Source organism: Thermobia domestica, chromosome 1 (genome assembly GCF_964235325.1).
Source record: "Thermobia domestica chromosome 1, izTheDome1.hap1.1, whole genome shotgun sequence".
Lineage (NCBI taxonomy): Eukaryota > Metazoa > Arthropoda > Insecta > Zygentoma > Lepismatidae > Thermobia > Thermobia domestica.
The window spans coordinates 216,210,342-216,230,728 of NC_137454.1; the positions used below are offsets into that span (position 1 = coordinate 216,210,342).

At 35.7% G+C, this 20,387-nt stretch overlaps 1 protein-coding gene across 2 annotated transcripts in view; it reads left to right on the plus strand.

Annotated features, from left to right (window-relative positions):
* Positions 1-20,387, plus strand: part of LOC145693704 (uncharacterized) — a 126,102-nt gene that overhangs the window by 89,760 nt on the left and 15,955 nt on the right. Inside the window, exon 1 of one of the 2 annotated variants that reach the window (XM_081769990.1) lies at positions 795-1,169. The exons of the other annotated variant lie outside the window; for it this stretch is intronic. Coding sequence (XP_081626116.1) covers positions 1,149-1,169 — 21 coding nt within the window. The 5' untranslated portion in view covers positions 795-1,148. Of the gene's footprint in view, positions 1-794; positions 1,170-20,387 lie in introns of those variants that run through there. 2 annotated transcript variants of the gene reach the window in all.

Sequence of the window (20,387 nt, forward strand, 5' to 3'; positions counted from 1 at the left end):
CCAGAATGTAGAAACTTGTAATTACATTTTCCGAGTTTTCCAAAAACTGAGACCTGATACGCAAAAACTATTATTATTTTCGAATTCAGCGGGACAAAACCTTTCACTATCGCCTATTAATTTTCAGGAAAGAAATTTGGTGTTGAACACTGTAATTTTTAAATTGAAAATTGTAAATTACATTGGATAATGGTAAATTTAGGATTGAGGAAGGTAAATTGATGGGGGAAGAAAGGTAAACGTGTGCGGAAAATGGTAAATTTAGGAATGGGGGACATGAGCACCCCTGATACTTATACGTACGAAAGATTTCCTAAAACTAATGAAGAACGATTTTTTCCGCAGTCGGAATACCCATTTAGCTATATTGTAGTAAGTGAATTCCAAACGAAAAGACTAGGAGATACGGTGAGATCTTCAAGTGCTCTTTGTTTTATTTTGTTTATTATTAGTATTATTTTTAACACGTAATACAAGAAACATATATGGTACATTGCTGAGATCTTGTGTGTTCTAGCATCTTCCACCATATGATCCACTTTCCTCTGCTGAGAATATAGTACTGATATTGTGTTGCTTTTGGCACATTGCACATTTAAAACTAACCCTAAAACAACAGAAAGCGATATTGACCTACTTAGCATGACAACGGTTACGGTGGATGTGGAACAATGTGTCATCCACGGAGGCATTACTCGACAACTTCCTATAATCTAATGCACAATTCAGCAAAGAATAAAAACAAAGCGTTTCATTTTTACACAGTAGCAACATGTGTCATAGTCTGCGTCTTATTAAACAAATAGTTAACCAGGCGAAAATAGTAATTATTTTAATATTTATACTCACGATTTATTAGTGTTGGTTTTAATTGTGTATTTAAAAATAACTTTTCGCTCCATTGGAAAATGGATGAAAGAAAAAGTACTGTATAAGAATGAAAAACAAAGAACGAAACAAAAAAATACATTGTATAGAAAGTTTTTTTCTTTCTTTCTTTCGGTGAGATGCGATCGTGTGATAGGATTTTAGCCCAGTCGTGCAGTGTAAACCGTAGACAAGAGCGGCCAACCATTACTTGAGGGTTTCACTCGACGATGAAGGTGCAATTTGGCACCAACAGACTGCTAAACAACTAATAAAACGCCATGAGCGTTGCGAAAACTTTGGTAAGTCATTGATTTTCATTCATTTTCTTTATTTCAATCGAATATTAACGTACTTATTCGAATATTAGAATATTAGGTAATGTAGTGCAGGTAATGCATGGGTAATCCATAGAATATGGATGTCAAGTATGTATATACAATTACTCTTACTATCCAGCACTGATTGTAGCACGCCTTCCCAATGTGAATATGAAGTTTAAAAGAAAGTTCATTTTAATCACAATTTAAACATTTGGTTTACTGTATTGTTTTTTGACTTCTTTTCTAAAAATCAGAATTTGCATTATTGTAACCCGATTTTCTTAATTGCAAATCAAGCTTTGTTTCTCAAGCATGGTGCAGCAGCAGGAATTATAATTAAACTTTAAAATCTTTAGCAGTTTTACGACGCCTACCCTTACTTGTAGGAACAAAAGCAAACATAATTAGGATTAGGAATTAGATTTCTGGGCCTAACGCCAGAATCGGGATCTAACGCCATTTAGCCCTTCGTGTATAGTATATGCGGGATGACGTCCCTCGGCGAGTACACTATCCGATGAAAGAGAAGGAAGAAAGGATTGGGGAAGGAAGGAAGCGGCCTAAGACCATTATGTTAGGTACTACCCCGGCATTTGCCTGGTGTGAATGAGGGAAATCCAGGGAAAAAACTCATTCAAGATGACTGGTCTGAAAAAGCTATTACATTTTATCGACCGGGGTGTCCCCACCGGGAATCGAACCTGAGACAGCTCGCACCAAAGGTGAGAGCGTTAGCGACTACGCCACGCGGGACCACAAGAACAAAAATAAATAAATATGAAGAATTATTGGAATAGAAGAAAATAACAAAGGCAAAAGCATAACGGAGCTACACAAGGAATGATTAAGAAAGAGCGTATCAAGAAATACTTAAGCAACGCGGAATGGAAGTGGAAAGATCCTAGATAATTTCATAGGGGGAAGCGATACAAATATTTCAATAACCTGCTAAATATATGCGTGAAAATCAGGAAACAAAGGCTGGTGAACTTCACACCACATGAAATCTTATTGATAACTTATCCCGCCTAGAGACTGCACAACCGATTTAACAATTAATTAAAGAAGTACAAACCTTTAGACGATTATATTTCAGGAGTCACGGTGGCTCAGTGCATGGGGTCCTTGGTTCGATCCCAGCTCGCTCCAAGTGAGCTTTGTGGCGCACAAACACCGTGTGCGTGGGTTTTCTCGGGGTTCTCCTGTTCCCTCCCACTTTCTTCATTTCACCATTTTATTCATTTCTCATCATCACCATCTCCTTTAGGCTAGCCGGCATAATCGTGGGACTTAAAGATTTCATTTCATTATATTTCAGCCGAATACTCAAGATGGAAGGGATAAATTTAATCAAAGAGTCATTAGTGATATGCAAATACTCGTAAGTTATTGTAAACCAGAAACTTCAATACGATTTTTTTTTTTTTTAAAAAAAAGGAAACTTCTTTTTCGAATATATATGTTCTTACAATCAGTTTTCCTTCATCTTCATTGGAGACGGGTAAAAATTATATAGAGATAACTAGAAATATACAACTTTAGTATTATTATCGGTGAGAGTAACGTTAAAAAGTGAGTAACACTTTCCACTCTTTCCATGCAAGAAAATGATAAATGATGCTTGACGGGTTGGATATCACATGTCCTTGAATATCGTACAGATGTTCTTCCGGTGTTGTTTTAATGTAATTTGCAGATTTCGCGAATAGATATATTGAATGGCATGGGTATAATACAGACCGATGATCGGAAACTTTCTGTAGTATATCCTGTTCCCTAATTGTTTATGAATTCGTGTATAATGCTTACACAACAGGATTTAAGCTGCGGTAGCGTTAAAAAAAAAGTACGTAAGGAAATTACATTTTCCTTATATTTTCAGTTTCATTTTCGGAGGAAAGCGGCAGTTCTCTCTTGTCCATCAGTTCGAACAAAATGGGGAAACAAAATTATTATTATTATCACTTAAGAGAATGACAACTGTTGAGATAAGAGGATAAAAGAAGAAGAATACTTAAAAAAATGAAAATATGTTTCAGTTTCCAACTTCATATTGAGTTCTGGTTTGCAATAACTTACGTGAATTCACAAGTAAAATAAATACGACTGTTCTCCTTGGACCAATTAGAAAATAGGTTCATGCCACTAACTGGAGAGCAATGATATAGTGCTAGACCTTTTAGTAGGCATTCGCTCGACTCGACCGTTTAAAGAAATATAGCGTCTGCGATAGACCAGTGATCGCCAAACCGTCGATCGCGAGCTATTAGTAGCTCGCGGGGACATTCGGTAGATAGCGTTAACGCTTCTGTTGTCTAACTCTGATTGCCTAAGTTTATAAGCATTATACAAACGTAAGATTTAAAAAAAAAGAAAAAAAAGTTTGTACTTTTTTTTTGGTAGCTCACAGTAGAATTTAATAACGGTAGCTCAGACGATCACTGCACTAGACTATAAAAAATATACGTTGGTATGAGTCGCATTCTTCCATATACACCTCATTATATCTTTACTTGCGAGAGTGATCTCTCACGCCTTGAGTATTTCACCTGAAATGCAACGAATTTATGAAATTTCTGGTTCTTTATTAGTGCTTCTTGAATTCTTGATGCATATTTGTGGCTAGACAACTTATCAATATAATATAATATAATATTATATCCCTTTTTGCGATTATTTCAGTATGCGACCATTTCAATTTTAGTGCGTTTAACGATCAATTTTGGTTGACAAGTGAATTTAGATATCGTAGGATAGCGTCTGATCAGCATCGCATAGTAATAATAATAATAAATTTACTAATGAGCAATTGCACCACATGTAGAGGCAGCTGATTTTTTTGTTATTTTTTAATCAAAGGATCTCATATATATTTCAGTCAGAAATTTTCTTGTAGGCCTTATATCTGAAGAACTACATATAGTGTATCCAAACCGAAACTATAATTTAACTCAGTATGGTGTGCTTATTCCGAAAAAAAACAAAAACGAAAATTCGATTTAGGGCCGGCCGTTCAAAAATTTTGTGTCCCCTGATCCAAAACTTCCAATATATTTCAATCAAAAATTTTCTTGTAGGCCTTATATCTGGAGATCTGCATATAGAGCTAGTGTAGCCAAACCCATACTATCACGTAACTCAGTATGATGTGCTAATTCCGTTAAAGAAAAAAAAAAAAAAAAATGAAAACTCGATTTAGGGGCCGTTAATAAAATTGTGGTCCCTGATTCAAAAACTAATTATCGGCGAAGATCGCAATCTTTTGGATCATTCCTAATATTCTTGTTCTCTGTATTAGTTACAACTATCAATAAATTGGATTAATTAAATAGAAATTCCACAACTGGTTTAATGATTTCATCATTCCAGACGTATCCATCATGGAATTGGTTATCACTGGTTAATCGCAAACTGATTTTTTGTTTTATGTGGTTTATAATTCTTATCACCATAAAAATCAAAGTTACTGCACGCACTAAAATGACAGTAATCGCAAACTGAAATGATCGCAAATCTCACGGAATCATATATTTTATGGTGTGCATTTTATAAGTCGTTGTTTCCGATTATTCGAAATAATGACCAAGAAATTTACTACTATGAGCAAAGATATAGATAAAAAAAATTCTTCTCTGCTTTGCTGTAAAATTATGCTTACATCACGTTTTTTTGTTGGGGAAACGCTTTTCTGTACTTTAAATATTCTGTTGAAAAAAACTTAATGTGAATTCTATTTGCAAAATTAAAAACACGTACATAAACGATCATTTTGAGTATGATACTTATTTAACTCATAGTAAAATTTTTATTATTCGTTTACTCTTTCTTATGTACTCTGTTATATCATGTCATGTAATAGGAGAAAATTCCCTATAACCTGGCAAGTAATCCCTATGTTCCTTTGGGGAATACCTCGCACACATCTTGCGGAGGTTTGAAACATACATTTTTCAATCGAGCAGGTATGACTTCGAGAGTCATGTTCTAAACCGCACTCTCTACGTTGCGTTGTTTTTGAATTACAGCCCTCTGAAGTTCATTTGTTCCACGCTTTCGGCACCTTATATCGCCGAAACTATCAATCACTGACCAAAGTTCCACAGGACTAACCGAAGTTCCTTTAACTACTAGACTGTAATGAAATGTACTCTCATTTCAGAATCCTACATCTGCTATAATCCTTTTTAAATAGTGATGCAGTGATCTCATTTACCGCGTTGTGAGGGGGTAAATTGGATCAATCATGGGGTAACTAAATTCACATAGTTTTTTTGACCATCGACTACCATAAATACATTTTTCTACCAATAGCGTTTACATGACATTCGTGATAATACTCTTTGTAAGTCTGAGACTGTATCAATCTCCATCCACGTGGGTTTTCTCATGATAGTATGATATACTACAAGATTCACAAATCTATAGTTTGCAATTGGACTAGCAGATTGGGTTTTCCTCCTTGGTTCCTCTCTTTCTTTCCTGCTTTCTGTTTGCGTGATGTCAGATGAAGTGAAGATACAAGCTTTAATGGTTCTGACGGTTTTTTTTTTTCAAGAGTAGGAATCAGCCTTCTGTTTTTATTCAAGACATTATCTGAAGAGCTGGTAGGATTTTTGGAGAAGGATGACAAGTTAGAGCGAGGAAAGTGCCAGAGTTGTTTCTTATTTCACTTACGAATTTGGCACCTAGTATGGACAGTGGATTGAATGGCCACTATCTGTAATCCTTTTACATCATCGACTACTATTGCTGCTAAGTCCTATGCTTTACGAAGATGTAGCTGAATATTATGAAACATAATGATGACTGAAAAAAAATCATAAATGATGGTGACAGAAATCGAACGATGGACCTCTCTGGAGAGCATCTCTCAACATACAACAGGTCATTACCTTGTAGCAGCAATAATAAGATATATACAGGGGCTGGACAAAAAATCTAAAACGTTTGCAAAAGTGTGAAAATCATACCTAGTATGGTGTGGGGCCTCCTTTTGCGTCCGAAACAGCTTGGATCGGACGCGGAGTGGACTTACACAACTCTTGAATCGTGGTGTGTGAAATTTTGTACCATTGTTCCTCCAAAACATGCTCCAGTTCCTTATGGGATGTTGGTGGAGGGTAATGAGACCAAATACTCCTTTCTAACTCAGACCACAATGTCTCAATGATGTACAGATCTGGTGATTGTGGGACCCAGAGGAGGTGTGATAACTCATGGTCATGCTCCTCAAACCATGATTTCACCGTTTTTGCAGCGTGACAGGATGCCAAATCATCTTGGTAGATGCCATCATCATCAGGGAACAATATTTGGGCCATGGGTAGAACCTGGTCCCCCAAAATGGCCTCATACGCCTTAGCATTCATCATTCCATGCAGGGTTATTATGCGACCTGCAGAAAACCACGATATCACTGCCCATACTGTAACAGAACCACCCCCATGCTTTACAGTTGGGAGCAGACAGTCTGTATCATAGGTCTGAGACGGTGTTCTTCATACGTAAACACGACCGGTTGTTGGAAACAAGGTGAAGGGCGATTCATCGGACCACATTACGTGTTTCCACTGCTCATGAGTCCACGCCTTGTGGTCCTTGCACCACTGGATACTCCTCTTCGCATTTACTGCTGTGACCAGGGATTTGGCGATAGCGGCCCTGACATGAATTTTCATTTTATGAAGTTCCCGTCGCATTGTTTACAATGAAATCGGGTTCTATAGGCCGGAATTGAGTTCAGACGTCCCCATCTGACAGGATTGTCTTTCGACCACTGTTGTGCTTTGCAGACGTCGTTTGCCCGTGAATTGTGCATGCCCTCGTGACATTGGACACAGTACCTTTCGATACCACCACAATGTTCGCCACTGTTGCCACTGAAGCTCCAACCAGACGGGCACCAACGATCATGCCTCTTTGGAAGTCTGTCAGGTCGCCCATTTTACCGCACCACTTTCACAGCACGACACTCACAGGTAAACTGGTTATTGCTGACGGAAGAGGAAGGTCCACACGACACATTGGAAACAAAAAGCGATCGGCAACCGCAACACGTGTTGTACAGTGGAGGGCCAAACTTACGTGTCCTGTATGAAGTGTTTTTAGATTTTTTTGTCATTCCCCTGTATAATCATCGAATAAAGTAAATCGATGGGGTTTAATTTAAAGAAATTAGATGAGAATCAGGCGAGAGGGAAATACCAGATTGAGGTGTCAAATAAATTCTCGGCCTTTAGAAGATTCGGAGTGCACTAGTGTTAAGGTACTTGAGTTGGAATTAGGGATAGCATTAAAATTTCAGCAAAATAAAAATTGAGGCGCGCTGAAATACATAGAAACAAACCATGGTTCGACGAGGAATTAAACTAGCAGCAGAGAAAAGGAAACAAGGAAAATTACTTTGGCTACAAAATCTGAACGAAATTACTGCATAAAATTTCATAGAGATCAGGCACGAAACTTCCAAAACTTCAAGGACTTCCAAAACAAGTAAAGAAACAAGATTTTTGATGAAAGCTAAAATTAATTAACTTGAAGATAATAGAAAAACAAAAACATTCAGGAAATTTATAAGGACATTAACGAATTTAAGAAAGACTATCAAACTCGCACTTATATATTAAAGAAAGCCGACGGAATAATTCTCAAACATTTAAGTAGACGGAAAGATTTCTTTGAAGATTTGGTTAACATATGCAGATGAAATTATTGGAGATTACCAGTGCAGATTGAGGCGAAATCGACCAATTATTGACCAGATCTTTACCATTCTACAAATACTCGAAAGGAAATGGGAATACAATGCCCCGGTACATCAATTATTTATTAATTTTAGAAAAGCCTACTACTCGGTTAGGAGGGAAACATTGTGCAACATTTTTACAGAATTTGGATTACTGAAAAAAACTTGTTACGATTAAGATGTGTTTAAATAGATCCCAAAGTAAAATTCGAGTTAGAAAATACTTATCTACGAGCTTCCACGTCGAGAATGGCGTGAAACAAAGAGATGCGTTGTCATTTTATTCAACTTTATTTTGGAGTACGCTATAAGGAAAATCAAAGGGTCTTAGCAACCAAGGCCTAGAACTGAATGGTATTCATTAGGTTATACTGATGATGATGTAAATCTAATTGGGGATGATAAGAGAACATTGAAAAATTTTATTAAACATTTGCAGGGACATGGGTTTAGAAGTAATTGCAGAGAAAAAATAAATACATGGAGATTCGCTGGGATCGTAATACTGCAAACGTCAAAATATCAAACAATACTTTCAATAAAATGAATACCTTCAAATACTTAGGATAAATATTAACAGACCTAAACCATATCAACGAAGAAATTAAATGTCAATTGAAAGCAGAGAATTCGTGTAGTTACTTACTTAAAAAAAAAAAAAACTTTAGTCTTTTATTCTATCGAAAAATTTGAAGCTTAAAATATATAAAACGATAATCATGTCTGTTGTGCTGCATGGTTATGAAACATGGTCACTTACTCTGAGAAGAACGCAGACTGAAAGAATTTGAGAATTATATCTTAACACTAATATTCGGACGCAAGAGAAACGGAAATGGGGAATGGCGTAACCGTCATAACGAGGAACATCATAATTAGAACCGTTTACCAAACATTGTTAAGGTCATCAAGTCAAGTGCGCAGATCATGTAGCCAGAATGAAAGAATGTTAAGAATGCTTTCAAAATTTTAAGTGGAAATCCAATCGGAAAACGATCATTAGGAAGACCTATTCGCAGATGGGAAAACAATAGGAATAGCAGATGGATCTCGCAGAAATAGGAATAGAAAGTAGAACTAGACCCAGTTGGCTGAGGAGAGAAATCAATGGAGAATTTTGTGAACGCGTCATTGAACCTATGGGTTCAATAGGCCATAGAGTTAGTTAGTTAATTATTATGTAATATTACCATTAAGCAGGTCTTACTGAATATGTACTGTGATTTCTCAGTAATAGCTTCAATATAGTTCATTCTATATAGTGTTTGGATTGCAAATCTGAAACATACCTTCAAATTTTAGAATTATTAGGTCTATCATCTTTTTGGTTTATTTTACGGATTAAGTTTAGGTTTAATGTAAGTTTTCACAATCTTCGGGAGAATCAGATTAAGTATCTTTCCGGAACCTGTTGCCATTCAGAAATGCAATTAAATTGCATTGAAGTTTTTGCTGATAGGGCGATTCCGGGTGAGATAGTCATACGGGGAAATGACCAATCGCTCATTTGCATCGCAGTATCCCAATTAGAGAGTAGCTCGATAGACGGAAAGTTTTTAATACCACAGTCAATTGTTACGCACAATCGGTACTTACTGCCTAAAAATACGCAAAATTTGAAACGTTGTTTTTTGTTGTTTTCAAAGCTGTCAATTATTTTGTAGTTGGAGGCAGAGGTAAGCAGAATTGCGACATTTTAGCGAGGTGATTATTGGAAACCAGTTGTTTGAGGTGAGAGACTCTGTTATGTGCCACTTATAATATATAGCTTTTTCTAACTAACTGCTGCTCTTATTACTTATTATGACAACATGACTTTTACATTTGGGAGACATGATTCATAATTTTCCCGGAAAGTTGGCCAATATATTTTTTAAAGGTATACTTTTACAATACTTTTATAGTTTAAGTACATGAATTACTCGTTCCTCTCACGGGGAAAATATGTTTATGGAAAATATGTTTATGGAACACCTTTACGATACACATTTCAAAGAAAGTGTAATTTTAAAGAATGAATGAGATATTTTATTTTTGGCATCAATTTTTAGCTCCTGTACCCACTTATAATATGCCATTAATCAATGTTACATGATGAACACCTTGAGGCAGGGACTAAGTATGTTCCAAGATTAATATGAAACGGGTAAACCATTTTCCGTGATACGACCACAGACAACAGGTGCGAAGAAACAATATATAAATTGCACCACCCTCGTTTAACCCAAAATTTTGGAAAATGCTGAATCACACGGCCACTTACTTGTAATTGGGAGTGTATATACAGATTAGCATCTTCCTAACTCGAGGGCCTCATGAGATGCTCTATTTTTCACATTAATTTTGAACCCGATACTCCTTTAGGATACGTCCTTTAATCAAAATGGCGATTGAAACCTAGCTCAAGATAGACACAAAATACGTCCTTTAATCAAAGTGGCGATTGAAACCTAGCTCGAGATAAACACTAAGTGTGTTCCATAATTTACTTCAGTTATCAGCCATTTTCCCCATAGTGCGATCACAAACAATAAACATCAGTTAATCTGGAGGGGAAAAATAGTAGAAAATTGCCCTCTCTTCTTAAAAGAGTATTTTTAAAAAGCGCTAAGACACGTTTTTATCTATTCTAAATAAGGAGTTCTATGCTGAGTTTCTTTTCCCTAACTCTGGGAATTTCTGTGGTACTCTATTTTGGACAAAACATTTGAATCCCCTTTACTTCCCTTAGCATAGGTATTTCAACAAATCTCTTTGTCATTCGTTGTTCTCATAGCAAAAGGAGTTTTCTGTCCAAATCTAATCTTAGAATGGCTTGAATTTTCAGTGAATCAATTTCAGTCTTCCATATAATAGTGCATATTGTCCTTTTCCATTTCCAGTCAAATTTTACGTCACACTTTCGAAAGCAAAAACTCAGACACCAGTCTCATTTGATCGAGATCATACTTGGCACGGTGGTAGAACTTGACCTGCTATTCAAGTGTGTGAAATATTATGTCATGCCGATTTACGCTTCCCGAGTTATGGAGGGTCAATTTTTGCGTTATATTTTCGAAAACATACACCCATATATGTAAAACATCGATTGAGATCAAATTTGGTATGGTGATAGACCTTATCTACTATATAGGCGTGTGAAATAAGTTGTGCAGGATTTTGGTTATCGAGTTATAAACGGTCAAATTTTGCAACATATTAAAGCAAAAAACTCATACACTGAATTTATACGATAGGGATCAAACTTGGCATCGTAGTAAATCTTTATATGTTTTTTTCTTTATAAAGGCAATCAAGAAAGTCCTGTCGCTTTTTCACACACCACTTTCGAACATCGATATGTCAACTAAGACGTACCTGGAAGATCAAAAATAGTCCTCATCAGCATCGACGACCTTCTGCTAACGTTCTGGAAGACCATGAATTCAATCGCGGTAGAATTTGTGGGCCGTGAAACGAAGAAGTTATCAAGTGTATTTTGCATCTCTACTAGGGATTTGAACTGGCGTCCTCTAAGGAGATTGTTCAAGGAATGGAACAGGGGATAATCGGACGGTGCAATGTCCGTAGAATATGGTGGATTCAATAGTGTTTCCCATCTCAGGCGTAGAAGGTGTCCCGGGTCATCCTAGCCACGTAAGGTTTAGCGTTGTGTTGTAACAGGAGGACTCCTTTGCGATTCGGAAGTGCTGGCTTTAGAGTTTTGAGTTTTTCTTGAACACGGCTCAACTGCTGACAGTACACAGTTACATTGATGCTCTGACCAGCTGGTAGCAGTTCCCGATGCACGATGCCGCGAGCAGTCCACCAAACCACAGGAGGATCTTCTTCTGATACAGTGTTGGTTTCGGCTGTTTTGGAACCGGTTCATGGAGTGCTAACCAATGATGACGGCGCCGTGGAGCTTCGTACAGGACTCACTTTCCATCACATGTCAATAGTGTTGTAAAAAAACGGTTTTTTTTCTGTGAAGTTTTTTTTCAATAAAAAACATCGTTCTTTTTCATGTTTTTTTTCAAATGTCTGTTTTTTTTTTCTGTCAGCTATTATTTATTGATGTATGTTGAAGATTATTGAGATAATCAATAGAACTTGAGTCGAAGCCCTCGTAACTTACAAATCGTTTGTTTCCCTGTACATATACGAGCAAAATCGTGTGATTATTCCTTTCGGACCCAGATCATTTTTGGCGTTTTCCTACTTTGTCAGTTAGTGACGTATTCCTCAAAAAACATTTACCCTATTGATATGGTTAAGACCTTGTTTTTTATAAAAAGAATGTGGCTGTTTTTTGGTGTACGTTACATTGCAGTGTTGCGAGCGGGTGGGAAATTACTGAGGGAAATGTAGGGGTGAAAATTTACAAAAAATCCCTAACCGAAATTCAAGATTTTTTTGTATCTAGCACCACAGTTGTCATATGGGTCTAAGTCACCTAAAAGGATTCTTTGGTGCGTTGACAAGGTACAGTGAAAACCTGAAGTCGCTGACTTCCATTCAAAGAGAGAAAGAAAAAAGTATGTTTCCATACACATGAAATTTTGACACTTTTTACGCCTCAAAAGCAAAAATCAACAGATATGCCGACGCTACAGCTTCTCTAATTATCCTATTTGAAACTTTTTATGGTGTGTTCTGTAGGCTAAAGAGAAGGCTTTTAGGTAGTGGTACATTTGTTCCAACGTAGCGAGCAAGAGGGAAATAATAGAGGGGAAAGGGAAATTTGCCGAATTTTTCACTTAAAATCGGGAATTAATTGTTTTGGCTGGAAACATTGCCATAAAACATACGTAAACTATCTGAAAGTAAACCTTGGTACCCTAAGAATGTATCTTACAAATATCATTGCGATATCTAACAAAGTAAACATGAAATTTTAAAAAAAATCTCATTCTAACTCAGAAATGCACAATTTTCTTACCATTTACAGAACATGGTTTATTATAAGCCACAACTGTACTTCCCCTAATTATTCTACCGAAACTTTTTATGGTGCGCTGTGTCGGCTAAGGACGAGGCTTTCAGACAATGGTACGTTTGTTCGAATGTAGCCAACAAGAGGGAAATAATAGAGACAAAAAGGGAATTTTTCCAAAATTTCCTCCTAAAATCGGAAATTAAAATTTTCTGTAGCTGGCAACAGTGCTAGCAGACACACACAAACTATCTTAAAAGAAGCTTTGGTATCCCTATTATATACCCTACAAGTATTGTGACGATATCTAATAAAGTAAGCAGATCATTAAAAAATATTTCAGTCTACGTAAAAAAAATCAATTATCTTTCCACTTAGAGAACAAGGTCTACTGTAAACCTCAACTGTACTTCCCCTAACTATCGTATTAAAACTTTCTATAGTGCGTTGTGAAGGGCAAAGACAAGACTTTCAGATACTGGTACTTTTGTTGCTATGTAGTCAACAAGAGGGATATAACAGACAAAACACGTAATTTTCCCCTAACATCTTGAATTAAAATTTTCCGTAGCTGGCAACACTGCTACCAGACAGACGAAAACTATCTTAAAATAATCACTGGTACATTACTTATATATCCTACAAGTATCATGGCGATATTTAAGAAACAATGCTTTTAGTTACCAAAAATATATTTCGATAAACAGAAAAGTAGGGAAAATCAAGAGTTAGAACCAAAATCCGAATTTTTTGTGCGTCCCCTAATTACTCCACTGTAACGATATGTACCCGAGTTTGTTCAGTAAGAACAAATGTTCGACTGGCGTAAGTTGACTTGCATTGGGACGTATCAGTAGGTTTATAACAAAAATTTCGAATTTTTAGCCCAAATTTAAGGATATTTTAATTTCCGTAGTTGGCAACACTGCGCGCGAGCCCATCCAATTGATGTCAACAATTAGGTATCCATCCGACGTATCTACCTGACAAGTCTTAAGGAGGTCTCTCTACAACGAATGAAGCTACAGGGAAAAGTAATAAAGAAAATTCGAAAATTCTCGAATTTTTGACTGGGGTGAAATTGGAGAAGGAAATTCGACACACAGAAGAAAAAGAAACTAAAATGATAAACTATGGACCAACCATATTTGGCAAAAAAATATATACCGATATCTTAATTAGTGACCATACAGGAGCGGATTAAAAAAGTGACACACGCGTATGTGCCACTTTGGCCATGTGGGTCCGAAAGGGTTACGAGTGTACATTTAATTACATTTTTTTTGACTACTAACTTGTGTTGTTGTAGTAATTATAGTCTTGACTAATAATAATATCGTTGTTGTAAACAATCATAATCTCTCCTTTTTACGTCTTAGTTCCAATACTGATGCTGAGAAATGCAGGGTGTTTCAAAATGAATATCGGGGAATTAAGTCTTCGTAGTATTTATTACATTTTACGCACAATTATAAACAATACATCAAATAAAAGAACACCTCAAACAGTTTTTGCTTCAAGTGTTCGATGTGAGCTTCATTCGTCACATGGCACACATTGAGTCAATAGGCGAGAAAGGCCCATAAACTTTCCGCCATATGGCACAAAACATTCAATTCATACAGACGGTTGCACTGTAACTACATTCAGTCTTTGCAAAATTAAAACACACAAAGCTTTCTGGTCTCTAGTCTCCATCTTTGCTACTTGCTCTTACTAACGGCAGACAGAGGAAACAATGCATGGCATGCGTGTGTTCAAAACTGTTTGAGTCATTCTTTCATTTGATAATGTTTATAATTGTAAGTTAATTGTAATAGATACTACAAAGTTTTAAAACCCTAAAATTCATTTTGAAACATCCTGCATTACTTCAAATTATGTCATTCTATATTCATATCTTGTATGTACACTCATGTCCAAAATTATTGTTCCATGTCTATAAATATGTTGTTCTAGGAATATAATTTGATAACGAATCCGCCTGGTATTTCTTATAATGTTAGTGTGTGTATAATCGGCAAAGACATGTATGTGGAAAATTTCATGTCAAAACAGCAGTAAATAAGAACAATAAAACGAAAATGAAACTTTCTTGTCCATTTAACAACATTTTCTTTTACTCTTTCTCATTTTCGTATTTATAATTCTTTTCCTTTGAAATTTACCATAAATATACATTTTCAGATTATACACACAGCATCAGTATTAAAAGTACCCTGCAAAATCATTATCAAATTATATTCTTACAAGAAGACAGTTATAGATATGCGACAATCATTTTGGACATGAGTGTAGATATCATCGGGCCGGCCCAAGGCAATTTTTCGCCCGCGCAATGACGTAATTTGCCGCCTCCCTCTTTCTCCAGAAAGAACAAATCTTAAAAGTCACGATTTTAAGTATGGTACTCCAGCATGAACAACGAAAGGGAGGAAAACTACACTCGCACTCAGAAAGGCTTATATACTTACTACAAATACAATATTGTTGTGTCTGTTTTTTTCTTTAAATATTAATCTATTATGTTAGTGAAAGATAAAGCAAATACATCTGAAAGATGGTAATCCATTTTATAGAATTCAATATCAAGTTTCAATCTCAACATATCAGTTTGCAATTATAGTGCAACTAGCTCTTTTACCTTTATTTCTTGATTTTCCTTCTACATCTGTTATTTTTTTTAAAAGTGTTTCCACCTTCAATGATAGCGATCCTATTTGCGACAAAGACAAGAGAAGCTCTGCTAACTAACCAAAGGGGGCAGGCATTCGAGAATTGAGTTCCTGTATTTGACAACAATCAAGCAGTTTATTCTGGGATTTATTTTACCATTTGCTTTAGCACTGATCATGAGACTTAAACTAATGAGACCTAAACATAATTTATGAATGTAGTATTCAAATAGAAGGTCAGCTTAGTAAATTTAGCTACCATGATCATGAAGTCTGTCTCCAACAAGAAATATTTATTTTAAATAAAATACTTATGACAGATATTGCAGCCCCGTGGAAATGCACGTGTTCACATGTGATAGAGCCAGCAATGCATATCATATATCAAGTCGACAAATTATTTATATATGATATTCAGAAAAATATTAGTAGGCAAATTAGTTTTAGTTTTTACCTTTAGACAAGTTATTTGCGTTTTATACTGTTCGTTATATTATTTTCGTACTTATTAAAGGCCTACTTTCACGAAAAAAACAACAACAAACAAACAAACAAATGTTCATTTCTACTTTTATTTCTTCGTTGATATTGGTGAAACAATACAGAAACCCGGAGTCTTAGTAGGTACACTACTCATATAAATTGTAAAATATTTGTACCGCATCAGTTTCTAGTGTTTAATTTATATTGCATTTTATGGTAATTACACCTACATAAAAATACTTCAGACTTAAATGACGTAAGATACATTACAAATGACTATTTGAAAAAAAAAAAACGAAATTTAGAAAAAAAACGAGAGGCAATGTTTTTTTCTAAAAAAACGTACATTTCTGAAAAAAAAACGAACGGTTTTTTTTTCTATTTACAACACTACATGTCAACACCCTGTCCAGAAATGGCTCCTTCCTCAGACGAGACAACAAAGAAACACAGGTGTCTGCTCGAGTTGCCTTCTGGCCTGGAGTCAAATCATGTGGAACCCATCAACCCAACTTATAGTGCTTCCTAAGTTGATGGAGGTGGTGCCGAATGATTTCTCCTCTCACACTGAATTGTAGTCCCAGTTCCTCACACGTCTGGTCACTGTTTGATTCAATTGCTGCCTGAAGTTCTTCATTTTGTACATGTGTTGGTCTTCCGGCACTTGGTGCGTCTTCGAGTGTTTCGTCACCGTCCTTAAACTTGTTAAACCACCGTTGCACTGTCCGCGTAGTCGCGACACCCTCACCAAAGGTCTGGTATACGGTATATCTGAACTGCCACAACCAGGTAGTATGTTGGATATACCCACACCAACAACTGACCTTCGCCTTATCTCCATTCGCATTCAACTAACGGTGTGAGGGGCAATTGAACACAGACCTGAACAAAAAGCGACAGAACTTTCTTCTTTACCTTTATAGTATATGGAATATTACGTTGTGCAGGTTTGAGTTCCCGAGTTATGAACAATCGATTTTCTGAATCATGAATATAATACAAACTCAATAAATACGGTTTAAATAGCAATTAACGTTCAGACAGAAAATTTACAGATCTATGAAGAACAATTATTTTACGATTATGCAAATTTCACTTGTTATTTAAGAGTTTATATGACGAATTTCACACTGCCAACTTAAGGGAACAAAGAGAATTCTTACATTAAACATTTTCTGAGGAAATTATAATACTATATAATAGAAATTGTCACCCTTATTCCCTTTAGAAGTGGAATTTTCACTAATACTGAAATAGGAATTTAGTTATTTTTATTTAAGAGTTATATACTGATTGTGACATCTCCAACTTAAGCAAATCCTCACAATAGATACTTTTTCAATAAAGAAAGGGAAAATTGGATATTATTGTAGTGACTAGTTTTCCTCTAAGGAGCGGAAGTTTCCAAAATGCCGAAACGCATGTCCCGTTATTTGCATTTAAGAGTATATATATTAAATTTTACGTCTCTAACTTAAGCGATCCTTACATATGGCACTTTGTGGATAGATAACGGGAGATTTCAATAGTATAGCGATATCGCCTCTTTCCTTCTTAGGAGCGGAACTTGAGAAATCACTGAAACATATATTCTCCTATTTTTCGTTAAGTGTTTGTAATCCGAATTTCACATCTCTACTTAAAAGAGTAGTTTAACTATTTAGGATACTTAATAGCAAGTGGCCGTGATATACTGAAGGCAGTAAGACACAAAATATAGACTGACAATAAATGTTACTAAAAATACGAAAAAATATTCAGAACCAAAATTTATCTAGGGAAGCAAAGGTGAGAATGTATAAAACTCTAATAAGATCGGTGGTGACCTATTGGTGTGAAGCGTGGAAATTCATATTTAAATCTACAGAACAGCTGTTAATGAAAGAAAAAAAATTAAGAATTTTTAGGCCAATTACAAACGATGATGGTACATACAGACAAAGATAACAATCTCATGAAATAGATCAGGTAGTCAACAATGAAAACATAGTACGTTTAGCAAAGTCAGAATGTACGTATTTCCGATTTCAATATTGATCTGCTTAGAGTAAAAACGATGAGATAACAAGAAACGTTTTTCTTAAAAAATCGATTTAGCGTTCTTAGAGTAGGTACCATCTTCCCTCGTAATCTTATATTTAAACCAAAGGTGGTCGATATCAACTACTTCCGACTGTAATGTTGATCCCAGAGTAAAGACGGTAGGTAATAGATAGTGAGAAGCTGTTTTCTCCAATTAATTAAGTGTTCCAAGAATAGAGTTCATCTCCACTCTAATCTCTCTACTGAAACGGAAGTGGTAGAGATCTACTATCACTTTCAATTTCAATATTAATACCATGCAAACCAAACTTCTTCACGTGATGTACACGTTTCACTGCTAATTATTTGCCTTTATCAAATTTCTTTTTAACAATTGGTTACTTATGGAACACCAAAAACTGAGAAAGGTAGTATATTGTATATGTTCCAATGGCTATTTACTATGACTATTAATTCTTCATGTTATTTCCGAAATGTTACTACGTATATTTAAATAGTGAACATCGTTAATAAATACTATCAGTAACTAATATGGCGGTTTCTTTGTTTCAAATACTTTTTACAATACGCTAATATTATATTGTGATAGAGCGCGTGCTTATGAAGAACCAACTGAATTTATAGTAGAAGTGAGAAGTATAGAAGAACAATATTGAAACAAATTAATTGTGATTTCTTAACGCGCATATTATCAGAAAACATGAAGAATATATAAAATATATTACGCTTCGTTACCCAACCTTACCTTGCTTACCAATGTGTATGCTGAAAACACTTGTTCAACAGACCTTGCTTCACGTAACATCCACAAAGAGTGCTAAGTGACGTCACAATTATCCAATTATTTTAAACTTATTTTATTGTTTTTCAATTAGTTGCAAATGTCCTTGGGATCGGTTATATTAATATAAAAGCATCTTGAAATTACTCTGATAAAAGTACAAGTTGTAATAATATTAAAGTATCTGAATAGTTGGCATTTATGTCAATATGTTATTTAAACTATTCTTTCAATATTTACTCTACTAAACTATTTATTTATATTATTTATTTATTTATTTATTTAACAATCACGAGATACAGCTCAGAAGCCATTTTATACTGAATACCTAACAACAACAATAACAATGGAAGGGATTTGGGAAGGTATCGGCCAGGGCCTGTTTAGTAGGTGCCATCCCGATGCCTGGTAGGACTGAGGAAAACCCTGGAAAACCTCAGTCAACAGCGGAAATCAAACCCACGATCTCCCGAATGCGAAACCAACGCTCTACCACTTGAGCTACTTCGCTCAGTAACTATAGCATTAAACCTCGCTAGCTTTAAATGTGTTAGGGATTAAGCCGACCAGCTGGAGATATCAAACTAAAAGATATGTGTTTACCATCGCTAGTCACATCGGTGTTGTTGGGAAGCTTTCTTCCAGAAAATTTTATCCGGGGAGGCAAAAACCAGAACCAACTGCTTGATTTCGGGATTTCATAGAAACGGTAGACAAGTGCGGTTGGTACATTTACTACTAAAGAACGTGTTCTGTATCAACCTGCTCGAATTTTGCCAAGTTAAAAATTTGCTTTGATGTAGAGAAAAAGAGCTTCTCCCAGTGGCGGCTAATGTTAGTGTTGCAGCGTTGCGCAACGACCAAAGTATTTCAAGAAAAATATATTATTATCAATAGTAGTAAAGAACAGAAAAAAAATTAATACTTGCATATATACACTTTAAATAACATATTTTTTTACTTCTGTAACTGCCCGTTCCGTTAATCCGTTTTAAAAAAACGAAAAATAATCCGTCACAGAGTCTCTAATTTACATTGTGTTGCAGCGAGCATGCAACGACCAGATTCCTTAAGCGTGGCAATTGGAGCAAATGTTAAGTCTCCTTTCCCCTATCTCAGAAGTTAAAGGGACTGGTCGTTGCAGTGCTTCTGCAACACAGCACGGTTTCCAGTGAACGAGAAGGTTTTTCACGCTAAATAAGATTTCTAAATTTTCTTTCACTAGCAATTAACAAATGGAATTGGTTTCTATGCATTCATATTTTTACGGGACCATACTGAAGCAAATCAATATAATGACAATTAAAAAAAGGGATTGCAAAATTACAAAATATGAAAGAAAATATCTAGTAGAGGAGAAAACAAATGAAAGTAGACCCGCATTTACAAGTTAATTCTTAGCTTATATTGATAATGAAGGCTTCTTCTACCAGTATGTAGAATCGCTCCCCCCCCCTTCTGTGGATAGTATTTTAGTATAAACATATTTCTTTTATAAAATAAGTATATTTTATACTCTTGATAATTTCCACTTAAAACTGTATGATGGGGAACG